The sequence below is a fragment of the Lepidochelys kempii genome, chromosome 1 (assembly GCF_965140285.1).
Source record: "Lepidochelys kempii isolate rLepKem1 chromosome 1, rLepKem1.hap1, whole genome shotgun sequence".
Lineage (NCBI taxonomy): Eukaryota > Metazoa > Chordata > Testudines > Cheloniidae > Lepidochelys > Lepidochelys kempii.
In genome coordinates this window covers 329830290-329843312 of record NC_136380.1, presented here as the reverse complement: position 1 = coordinate 329843312, position 13023 = coordinate 329830290, and the positions used below count along the sequence as shown (strand labels likewise).

The following is a 13023-nucleotide window of genomic DNA, read 5'->3' as shown; positions in this document are numbered from 1 at the left end:
GAGCACTACTACTTGATACACAGGAAGAGGGAGGCTGTCCCAGGCACTGTGGGGATGGTCAGGGTGAAAGAAGCAACAGAGATGTTAATTGGAGAAAAAGAAAGGGAGTATCAAGACAAATGAGTAGACGCTCAGGTATAAAAGCTAGGATTAAGAGCAAAGGAAATCTGAGAGGTAGGCAGGAGCAGAGTGGTACAGAGTTGCAGAGCCAAATTCAGAGGTGATGTGCATTGACTTAGGCCTGGTTTACACTACACATTTAGGTTGACATAAGGCAGCTTACTTCAATCTAATTATATCAGTGTACACACTACTGCCTTGTCTCGCCGATGTAAGTGCCCTACTACACCAATATAATAACTCCACCTCCGCAAAAGGTGTAGGCTTTATGTCGATGTAATTAGGGCCACACAATGTCTCTGCAGACAGTGTTACTTACATTGGCTGTTGACTGTTTGGCTCTCAGCGCCTCACACTGCCCCCTTCAGTCGGTGGAAGCACTCCTGGGGAGGACATGCACCACAGACAGAAGGAGGAAGTGTAGACATCAGCCACTGGAGTAATTACTCTGGTGGCTGTAAGTTGACCTAACATAGGTTGACTTAAGTCTGTAGTGTAATGTAGTCTACACTGGAGCTGGAGGTATCATTTCCAGCTCGGATCCACATACCTGCCCTAGCTCTGGTTGGGCCGGCATACTAAAAATAGCACTGTAGCCATGGCTGCATGGGCAGTGGGACAGGCTAGCTGTCCTGAGTACAATCCCTTCTGAATCCTTAGCTTCCATCAAAGCTAGCATAGGTATGTCTACCTGAGCTGGAAATTATATCTTCAGCTCCAGAGTAGAAATACCCTTTGACTCCATCTTACTCACTCAGTTCCTTATAGCTAGTATTTACACATGCGCTACCAAACTCAGAAGGAGGCTAAATTAGGGTAACATACAGACTGAGGAACCATAAGGAGGCGTACGTTAAATTAGAGTAGAAACCATATTAATTTGTGAGTAAATAGCATCACTTTTAACTCCCTTAGAGATTGGTGTAAGTAGCTCTAAGGGCTTGTCGACACTTGAAATGCTGAAGCAGCACTGCCAACACCAACAGGAGGGATTCTCCTTTTGGCAAAGGTAATCCATTTCCCCAACAGGCAGTAGCTAGGTTGATGGATCTAAGCTGAGAGATGTGGATTTTTCACACCATTGAGCGATGTAGTTAAGCCAACTTTATTTTCTAGTGTAGACCAAGCCTCTGGCTGTGTAAAGGGAGACCAAGTTAACTTAAATATTATCTCTGAATTCAGATCTTTAAGTCCAGGGGACTCTGAATACATAAGGCAGTCTAGAGTGTCTAAATTGGCATAGCAGTGGCAGAGGGGACTGGAAGAAAGTGTAAGTTAAACAAACTCAGACTTCCTTAGACTCACTTCTGAATTTGGCCCTTGGATTTTCAACCAGATACAGGAATCTGTTCTTATAGTGCTGGACATGTGGAATCAGTGATGGAGTTGGAATAATGAACTCCAGCCTAGAAAAAGAAATGACCCTTCTAGAGAATCCTCTCCATACTCCTACTTCCCCTACCTTCCCCTTCAACAAGAGATCTAAGGAGACATGGGCAGGTCCTGCAGCTTGTGGGAGAGAGAGGGAGAGAGGGAGGAATGGCGAGGGCGGGGGGGAACTAAATGGGGAAGTGAGACTAATGAATTATATAGGTGTGTATGTAAACAACCTCCACCCATTTTCACATATCAAGCCTCAAAGCTAGGCAAATGTTGAGGCTTGGTGCAAATGTTTTGCAGAGCCCTAATGAGAACTCCTCACCCTGGGAATGATTGTGATATCAGGAACCAGACTATGGCTCACTGAATGAATCACTGTGGTAGAATAAGCTAACTAAAAAGGAGAATGCTGCTATCTTTGTCCAAATGTACCAGTTATTATTACTAGCAGTAGGAGAGGAAATGCAGAAAAGATAAATGACACATTACTAGTCTTTCTAAAATATATTTTTAAACTTTGCCTGATTATGACATTGGCTCTTTAATGCTGACAAACAGTGCCTCTTGCTGCCAAATGCTGTGCTTCTCCACTGAGCAAACATTGCTCATTCTGTGTTAGTTTTGTCATGTCACAAGGACCCAGGAGGCATGAATTTGAGATTTATGATGAGCAAACCTCAAAAGGTCTGGAAACTGGGCTTGGTTTGAAGGAGCTCCTAAAGCTCAGAGGTTTATCTAAATTACCTGAGATATTATCCTCCTTCAGCCTGTACCTCTTCTCCTGTCCCTCTGGGTATGGGTACGGTCACATTCAGCTAATTTTTCTGGATTGGACTCAATAATTCATTCCTCCATTCAGTGTTTCTCCCCCGGCCCTTGCTTTGCATCTCCATTTTCTCAGCCTTCAACATTCCCTTCTCCATATGATCTTGTAACATGGACACCGTGAGTCTCAGAAGGTTTAGAAGTCACTGCTGCATCAAATGTTATCTTCAGATTGCATTAACTCCATGACTTTCACATCACAAAGGCAATCCAGAATACAATGCTCACCCATAGAAGCCCAAGAAACCTGAAAAGGGCAGCTGACCCAGCAAAGACCACACAGTCTTGTGCAATCTTGTGGTGATTGGTTTTGGTCCGGGTTTTTTCACTGGAGGGAAGATAGGGGATAGATAGATTCTGGAAATGGGGATTCTTATCCAAACCTTTCAGATTTGGTTCTGAATTTTGGTTGAATTTTTCTCGAGTTGTTCTTTTCCCTGGCAGTTTTGCCCACTGCTGAATTAGCCGGTGTGGTTTCCTAGTTTATGAAGACAATATTATTTTGAGGATTAGATTGTGACTAACTCTGCATGCATGCATAAGGGGAAGAAGAAGATGGCACAAGATGATTTCCCTGCTCCTGTGGAGTAAATAGCCTTAATCCAAAGCCCTTCACTGCCTGAGCAGGAGGATAAAAAGAGAGGAGGAATGAAAACAGGGCCATGACCACCACATCTCTGTGCACTGGTCAGCATTCTGGAAAGGAAGAAAAAGATGCATTGATACAACAGTTACAAGGGGGCTGCTCTGGCCCTCACTACTTGGAAGCATTTTGCCTGACTCTAGAATCTTGCAGAGGGAAGTTCTCACCTGAACGGTACTATGTGCAACAGTTGCAGAGCCAGATATTAGAACAGAAAATTCTATTCATGAGAATTTTGTAAACTTTCACAAATAAGGTGGATGGAATGGGTAATATGGAATTATTTCCAGAACAGTTCTAATAGGATTTGAAAAGATCTGTCCATATGAAAGAACAGTGCCCTTTTTTGTTTGTAAATTATTTTTATACAATGCTCCTCTTAATTGGGATGTGCTCTTTTAGGAGAGCTGCTTTAACAATACATATACTTGGAAATCATCTTAGTAATGATAATAAATTGTAATGACTTAGGGATAATTGGGACAATATTAGCTGATAATGGGGATGCACTGGGCCAGCTCCTAGTATCTAAGTGGTGCTTAAAGGGACACTTGAACATGTCAACTTGCATTTTTTGAGCTGACTAATTAAAAATATACATTCTGATATTATTTGTATTATGGTGGCATCTAGAGGTCCACAACTGAGATCAGAGCACCATTGTGGTAGGACAGAAAAACAGAGAGGCAGTCCCTGCCTCAACTTGAAGTCTAGAGGCAAGACAGCTAAAGGGTTGGATGGGAAATAGACACAGAAAGACAACATGATTTTCCTATTGTCATGCAGCAGGCCAGTGGTAGAGGCAAGGAATAGACCAAGGTCTTCTGACTTCTAATTCAGTTCCTTGTCCATTAGACCATACATGGAACAAACTCAGGACCAGTGCATAAGCGTGATACCATCATGCTAGTTCATGAAACAGGAAGTACAGTTGAGAATCAACAAAACTATGAAACTGACTCTACACAACGTGCTGTCAAATGCACAGAGTCAACAAACTGGAAAAAAACCCAAAGAATATTTGTTTTTTCTAGTTACTTTCACTAACAACAATGTTAGGTGTTACTTGTAACAACAGCAGGTACAAACATATCTGACAGAATGGTGACTTTCAAGTTAACTGTCTCTTTAATCATGTGTTAGATATGTGACAGTCAAAGTCTGATCTCTTTTATAAAGTAGGTTGCAAATAAAGATTAAAGCAAGAACTAGATCACAAATAAAGATGAAATACAGCAATTGTCACTTTTATTCAGTACAATATTTTGTTTACTTAATTTCTAAAAGGTCAGATTTAAAACTATAAATTGTTTGCAGCATCTGTGTAAGTGAGCATCATCTCTGTTCTCGCAGAGCTTCCTATGCATTTCTGTATAACTAAACTTCGTCTTTCAATCTGTATTTTAAGATGCACATTCATGCAGTATGTGTCATTCTCTGCATATTATTCTCAAACATTTAAACAAAATCTGTCAGCAAATTGCGTGCTTGGCCCCCCTTTGAAGAAATCTCTACATGAATTACCACTTATGCATGTGAATTTTAAAAGTATGCAATTAACTGCTGTCAGGTTGTTAGTCTGATCACGTGTGAACTGACCAATTCATTTTTACATACACAATATTCTTTCCTTTCCCAGTAGTGGCATCTTGTTTTTTCCCTCCACTCACTTGATTAGATCTGTGATGAGGGTGCTTCCAGGAAACAATTTCATACATTAATTGAAAGCAATTCCAGTAGCAAAAAATTTTTAATTTAATTACTGAATCTTGAGGTACCATTAAAACATAAAATTGATAGTGCATATTATTTTAGCTCAAATAATTAAGCTATGTATCTGGCAGTGAACCTAGAGCTATCATAGTTTATTGATACATAACTTAATTGCAGAAAAATAAAAATATTGTCACTTACAACACAACTGTAGCTTGATGATTATTCTGACCACATAGCCATTTTCTGTGTTATAAAAGATGCATGCCATTTTAGCTTTATTGAAGGCGGAAACAAAAATAGGCTAGTAAGTACTTTGGCTATTGTGTGGACAAATAAGTTGCTATTTATTTTAATCCAGGCTCTGGCCTGTAGGTTCTACTATAATATGAATATTTGTTGATAATCACCAATATATTGACTAGTCCTGGTCATGGGAAGACACCTAAGTCAACTGAAACTTATTTTGAACTACTTTTCTTCGATAGAAAAGGGCTGCCGCATGAGCAGAGTGGAGATCCGTGAACCCAATGTTGACTGAAAGTGATGAGGCACAGTGGTTAACCATAAAAAGTTATCATTTGGCAATAGCTCGCACACAGTGATATTAGATAAACTTTTGCCTATACTTAGAATAGGAAATAACCAGAGTAACCATGTGATATGTGGTAGCAAATGGTGACCTTTAAAGGCAATGGTAGAGGTCCCATTCAATGCAGGATGATTATTTCTCACACAGAAACTTACATGCCCTGCGAACTTTTAGCCCATCGGCATCCACTCGACCCCTCCTCTAGACACAGGCACCACAAAATCTGGTATTGTTCAGATTAAAATGTTCCTGACATATTCGTCCTTTTCCTAATTGTAACTGTCTAGTAATCCCATTCTGTCTCTGTCAAATCTGATACCAAAGTAGTGTATGTTAGATACAAAAGAGTAGATAGAGACTCCAGTAAAGAATTACATGAACAGCACAACTGAATGGCGCATCCAAGGAAAAAAATTAGTGAGTGTTTAGCACCCACCAGCAGGCAGCTTCTCCCCTCCACCCCAGCGCCTGCCAGTGGCCCCACCTGTCAACTCCTCCCCCTCAGCTGTTCAGCAGCATGCGGGAGGAGTTGGGGGGAGGGGGAGAGGAGGTGGAACTGGGCAGGAAGAGGCGGGGGAAGGGTGGGGGTATGGAGAAGGAGTGGAGTGGGGGCAGGGAATGGGGCGGACTGCGGGTTGAACGCCCCTGGGGCAAGGAGAAAGCCAGCACCTGTGGCAGGAGCCGTTTGGAGGAGCTGTGATTGTGATATGAGGAAATCTGGTGGTTAGTTTGAGAAGCACCATAGAGCTGTGATTGTGCTATGAGACAATCTGGAGCTGAGTCCCATTTCCTCTCCCCCCACCCCTATGTGTATGATCAAAGGAAAGAGATTTTTATGTACCTTGAGTTTCCAGAGTGCATAATTTCACTACCGAATTGTGTAGCATGTGCAAGTAGCAGTGCACTGTGGTTTTATTGCCATGGGTATTATAGATAGTGAGAGGGGGATCTAAGCAAAGGTGCTGGGGGTCTGCCACATTCCTGGCTTGAAGCAGTTTCCATTATATACAGAGCTTACAGTTTGGTTCAATGGCTCTCAGCATCCCCACTATAAAAATAGTTCCAGCACCCCTGGATATGAGTGCAGTCTGTGGATTTAATGTTGGCTAGAGGAAAGTATAATTTTAGGTGGTATCCTGTGTCAGGGGTTCTCAAACTGTGGGTCCAGACACCAAAGTGGGTTGTTACCACCTTTGAATGGGGTTGCCAGGGCAGGCTTAGACTTGCTGGGGCCCGGGGCTGTAGCCCAAGCTCCACTGCCCAGGGCCGAAGCCAAAGCCTGAGGGCTTCAGCCCTGGGCAGCACAGCTCAGGGTCCAGGCCCCGTGACTAGAGGCTGAAGTCCTTGAGCTTCAGCTTTGTCCCCCCTGCCCGGAGCAGTGGTGCTCAGGCTTTATTCCCCCACACAGGCAGTGGGGCTTGGGCGGACTCAGGCTTCGGTCCCCCTTCCTGGGGTCGTGAAGAAATTTTTGTTCTCAGAAAGGGGTCACAGTGCAATGAAGTTTGAGAACCCCTGACCTATGTGAAAGTGTAAAGAGCTTGTAAATAGGTCTGAGGTAAGTGTGGTATTCTGTTGGGGCTGACCACTTGACCACTTTAGTGAAAAGGCAGAGTGGGATTGTTCTGGGTGTACTGGGGCATCATTCAAAGAGGGCAGAGTTAAGATTGTGTGGGCATTTACCTTAAACTCTGTATTTCCCGGTTTTCAGAAGTTTGAGTTTTATAACCGTGACATTCTGGAAGGGCACAAGCTATCACCAGCAACCTTAACTCTGTGATAACAAGTTTTATGCCATTTAATTTCCTATTTACTTAAGCAGGAAATATTTGTTGTTAGCAGTTGGTGTTCATTTAGACAGTTGTAATCCTCACTCAGGTTTTCAGCTGATGTGCTGCTGTGGTTAGCTAATAATTAAAAGAGCTAGCTTTTATATAGTGTTTTTTATTAGTTAGATCTCAAAGAACTTTACATCATCATCCCCACTGTACAAAGGGGAAACTGAGGCAGAGAGAGGTTAAATGACTTCCCCAAGGCCAGCAGGATGCCAGTGGCACAGCTAGGAATAGTCCCAGTCCAGTGCTCTTTCCACTAGGCCACATGGTTGCTTATAGAATTTCCTCTGTGCACCTCCCTCCTCCTGTACATTTTGTTATAGTGGAGTAGAGATCATGGTTGTCCTTTGAAATGTTTGCAGTGTGTAGTTGCTTACAGGGCTGGTGAGAGAAATTTCATCCATGAAAGTCCCAAGCTCTTGGCAGTTTTATAGTACGGCAGTTACAGTAACTTTCAGCAGGTGAGAGAAGATTGGTATGTCTCTCTCCTTCTCCATTCTCTGCCACACGTAGCACCACACTCCCCACCCCACCAACATTTCCAGCTCCCCCTCCCTGCCCATTAAGCCATTAGTTGGCACTGTAAGAGCCATTAACATGTAAGTTGTTCCTTGCTGTCTCCTGCCCCATGCAGCAGCATACACATATCCAGGCAGCAGTTTACCAGAGGCCTGCACACTGAGCACAGACTTTCACTCCCAACACTAACTAACCTCCAGCTGGAACTCTTGCCCCGCTTCAGCCAGGCTTCCCCAGCCATGCCTCAGATCCACACAGTCTGCCCCTCCTCCAACTGGGCCTCTCCCACACACCCCTGGCCAGTCCCTGATCTCAACCCTGCACATGGGGTGATATGTATCTATTCATTTTCTGGATTTTAGATGTATAAATTTGCATTACCTTCAGATCCCAGCTCACACGGAGGGGTAGGAGTGGGGCTTAGACACTGCCTGAGGAGCAGGGTCCTCCAGAGCACACAGTGGACCGGGAGAGGAGCTGAGAGCCCTACAGATCCCAGCACGCAGACCCCTAAACTTCTCTGCTATCCCAACCCTTCCCAGCTTCTCCTCTGCACTCCCCCTAAACCCTCCTCCTTATTTGAGCCCCCCCCACCCCTCTTCCCTTCCCTACCGCCCATTCCCATTTATCCCCCTCTCCATAATATTTTCGATCCCTTGCTGCAGACCCAAGCCTCTCTTCCCCTATTACCACCTACTCTTGCACCCCAATCATCCCTCCCCTCCCAGTGAGCATTCGCATGTGTAATTTATTTGCTTTTCAAAAATAGTTTCAGCGCCTTCTGAATATTCTGCTGTACTCAGATTACATTTAGCCAAAATGAATAATAAATATATAAAAACCTTGAGAGAGGCAGATTTTTCCCAGATGTTTACAGTTCATTCTCAGATTTCTTCCCAGAGTTGGTTCACACTTCATGGTTGCAGATTTTGAGAGATATTAAGTGGCTTATTCATCTAAATAAAATTCATCTCTGAAAAAGAGTACCTGATGGAGATGAATACAGCCTGAAACAATAGCTATGTGATGTGTGAACTGCCATGGCGTACACCCAGGAGGGAAATGTGGAGTTGACAGGTGCCCCTGCCCATATTCTGCCCCTGTTCCCATCACTCACCCCTTCCCGTCTCCTTTCCCTGTGTCCTACCCCACCTGCTAGCCCTCATCATCCCTGATCCCCCAACCCTTCTCATCCTATTCCCACCTACTCTTCCTCCTCTAATCATCCTCCCCTCCCAGCAAACATTTGCTTGTGTAATTTCTTTTCTTTTAAAAAGAATAATTTCAGCACCTTCAGCGGTGCCAATATTACATTTCCCCCCTTGACAGAATCAGATTGGAGTAATATTCCTGCTTTTCGTTTTGTTTTACTTCAGATTTCTGCTCTAGGTAGGATTTCAACTCTCAATACCGGGAGTGATGCTCAGATCCAATGACTGTGCCACGCCCTCAGAGTGTCTCAGGTCTTAGGCTGAAAACATAGTTTTCCAGATAGCTGGCCAGACTCTCTGCACATGCTCAGTATAATTCATTAGGTGTGATATTAAGAATGTGAAATTTACAACAGGCCTAACTGGGGAAGCACAATCTTTTTGAAATAACATTTTGATTTTCCTTCAAAGGGCTGGTGGAAGCCATGAGCTCTGTTGGGGTAACTTTGAGCACTGGGACTCTGGTGCAGTGATCTGAGCCCCGGTTTGATTTCCATCTGGGAGCCAAAAAAGGTTGTCAGAATCACTCAGCTTTAAGAAAGGGGGTTGGGACTGTATCTCCCTATTCCTTTGGTCAAATGTTCCCAGCTTTGGATCACTAATAGAACCTTACACCACCTAATTTTTAAGGCAATCTGAATAACCATGTAGATTGCAGAGCACGCAGACGAGCTGAGATTTAGACAAAACCCTTTAGTCTGAACCTTAATTCAGAGCTGTTGCTCTGTTATAATTATCTCAGCATTGAACTACCCTTATTTATCTTTGTAGGCAGACAAATTGCAGCCTGGTATCACCTTTGGCCGATCTGAATATTGCTCTAATTGATTTTACTTTTTAGTAGAATTGTGATTTCCTATGTCTGATCTCATAAACAAATTCCATTCCTTTTGTGTCAATAGGAATTGAAGTTTTCTCATGTCATCACTATTTTTTTCTCTTTCTAGGTGATGTCATTGTCTATATTAATGAAGTTTGTGTCCTTGGGCATACTCACGCAGATGTAGTCAAACTCTTCCAGTCAGTTCCTATTGGTCAGAGTGTCAACCTGGTGCTATGTCGTGGATACCCTTTGCCCTTTGATCCTGAAGATCCTGCCAACAGCATGGTGCCACCACTTGCAGTAATGGAAAGGCCTCCGGTAGTGGTAAATGGAAGACATAACTATGAAACTTATTTGGAATACATTTCTAGGACCTCTCAATCTGTTCCAGATGTAACAGATCGACCACCACATCCCTTGCACTCCATTCCAGCAGATAGTCAGCTTGATAGCACATTCCCACCACCTGTTCATGATGATAATGTATCAATGGCTTCTTCTGGGGCCACCCAAGCTGAACTCATGACCTTAACCATTGTGAAAGGGGCCCAGGGCTTTGGCTTCACTATAGCAGACAGTCCTACAGGACAGAGGGTGAAGCAAATTCTAGACATTCAGGGATGTCCTGGTTTGTGTGAAGGTGACCTCATTGTTGAGATCAACCAGCAGAATGTACAGAACCTGAGCCATGCAGAAGTAGTGGATATACTTAAAGAATGTCCTGTTGGAAGTGAAACTTCTTTGATTATCCATAGAGGAGGTAAGTCTAGAAAGTCTGTACAATTACAAAAATGTATGTGAACAGTTCTAAATGATGGGAACTACTTATCCTTGTGTACTGGATTGGAAATGGGAGGAAAATGTGCATATATAATAAGTACTGTAGGCAAAAGGTAACCATTTATTGTACATCCTTTTCTGCGTTTTGAAGCTGTAAGCATACGTCAAAATCTCCCTCTCTGTATAAGTTTAACACACTCTCCAAGGCATCCCAGGCCCTTTTAGCATTTAATAGTTTGGATGATGGTTGCCTGCAAGTTCTTAGGGTAATAAGACTGCAATAAGACTTCCTCCACGGGCCCATGTCAGCTGACTTGGGCTTATGGGGCTCAGATTGCAGGGTTATAAAATTGCAGTGTAGACGTTCGGGCTCAGGCTGGAATGTCTACACTGCAATTTTATAGTTCCGTAGCCCAAGTCCTGTGAGCCCAAGTCAGCTGACATAGGCTAGCTGTGGGTAGTGAGGCTAGCTGAGGCTAGTGTAGACATACCCTAAGGGTCCCAACCCATCGCACTGCAAGGTTTAAGTATAACCCAGATGTGTTAGTTAAATCAAGGAGATCAAAATCAGAACAAATGTGAATTTATCAAAACTTAAAAGTATACTGTCAAGTTTGCTAGGCCATTTGACCTAAATTTTTCCTTCATTGAAAAACTGATGTACAATCGTTGTTTATTTTTGCCCCAAAACTAAAACTGTCAGTGTGTTTTTTGTGTATTTAAAAAATAGCAGCTCCATGTTCATGAGCAACCCTATAATAATAAACCTGTGTATGTTCTATTGGGGGAGAGAGGGTAGAATAGTCTGTAAGGCAACAATAGTAAGAACCAATTATTTTTAATAATCATAGAATCATAGATACCTGTATGGCAACCTTTAATTTCTTTACTTTTAACATTTTAGTATAACAGATTTATTTTTCCTGATTTGTTAATCCTAATGATAAACATCCAATGGCTATTTGTAAAAACATAAACTGAAGACTAGGACTGGTCCCTTTAATTAAAGTACACCAGTGGAAATGATAGCACTTACTCTAAATTAGTAATCCATATTTACATGTCATTAGATGTGCATTGCTCTGTGCTGCAAAACAAATAGATTAATGAAAAGTATATTTATAATTTTCCTTTTTTAGAAGCAGGAGGATAAGAAGTGAAATAAGTATTAATGTATGCAAATGACAAAAGTTAACTCAGTTAAAAAAAAGTAGAATTAGAATTCCAAGGCCTATAAAGCCTAGTGCAAATCATGCCAGAGAAACCTGATTATTTTTTCTCAAATTACCAAATTAATGGATGGAGAAAATTTAGGGAGATTTAATATATGTAGGCTTCAGCTAAGCAATTGCTACAGTGTACCTCTCAGAATCATCCATGAAAAATTAATTGCCATTAGATTGAATGTGACATCTATTGCATGGAATGAAAATTAACTGAAAGACTGAGCAAAAGTAATGGTAAATAGCAATATATGAACTTGAAGGGAGCAAGTGATGACCAGGAGGTGCTATAGTAGTTGGGTTTAGGTCTGGTTTTATTGAGCATCACTATTAATAAACTGGAAGAGTCAGGATAAACCACACATTGTTTTAAGTGGCAGATGATGATAAATTAGGAGGTATTGGGTAGTGAGAAATAGTATAAAGGGAACTAGAGATGTTAGAATTACAACAAAAAAGAAAAGGAGGATTTGTGGCACCTTAGAGACTAACAAATTTATCTGAGCATAAGCTTTTGTGAGCTAAAGCTCACTTCATCGGATGCATTCATTGGAAAATACAGTAGGGAGGTTTATATACACAGAGAACATGAAACAATGGGTGTTATGATACACACAAAAAAGGATTTACCACAGAAAAAATGCAAGCTAACACTTCTCTGGGGGAAAATTATCCAAAATATACATCTTCAATGGAAGAAGAGAGTGGAATAAAGTGCTAGTGAACAGCAAATTAAATATGAGCTTATAATGCAATATAGTGGTTAAAATCTTCAAAGGCGATATACTGTGGCCCAGAAAGATATTAGTCTTTCTCTCTCTGGAACTTACTCTTAGGCCTGGTCTAAACTAAGCTGTACATCAATCTAAATGAAGTAGGTTAAGTTATGTAATTCAATCTGGCATATCTTAAATCAATTTACAGGAGTATCTACACTATGTTATGTCAACGGGAGACACTCTCCCATCAACATGGCTTCTGCCTCTTGTTGAGGTGGATTACAAATATCGATGGGAGAGTGCTCTCCCATCAACGTAGTGCATCTTCACCATACCCACTAAATCAGTGCCACTGCATTAATGGCAGTGGCGGCGATTTAGCATGGTAATGAAGACATGCTCTTAGTCATTACTTTGACAAGCATGCATGCTATCCATCTTTTCTTCTGTCTATCAAGAGCTTGACAAAGCAATGATGTAAAAGAGGACAACTGCCTACAAGTATTAGAAAGTGAACAGTGATGAACACCAAAGAGAGATAGAAGTTTTCAGCATAGTAGCAGAGATACAAGTAGGAGTCATGGGTCAAAATAAAACAAATGAAAATTTAGGTTGAATGTCAGGAAACACTGCCTAGTGCACA

At 42.0% G+C, this 13023-nt stretch overlaps 1 protein-coding gene across 15 annotated transcripts in view; it reads left to right on the top strand.

Annotated features, from left to right (window-relative positions):
• Positions 1–13023, top strand: part of MAGI2 (membrane associated guanylate kinase, WW and PDZ domain containing 2) — a 1181180-nt gene that overhangs the window by 993678 nt on the left and 174479 nt on the right. For all 15 annotated transcript variants that reach the window (XM_073328600.2, XM_073328598.2, XM_073328606.2 and 12 more), the window contains one exon: positions 9783–10418. In XM_073328600.2, the coding sequence (XP_073184701.1) occupies positions 9783–10418 (636 nt within the window). The remainder of the gene's footprint in view (positions 1–9782; positions 10419–13023) is intronic.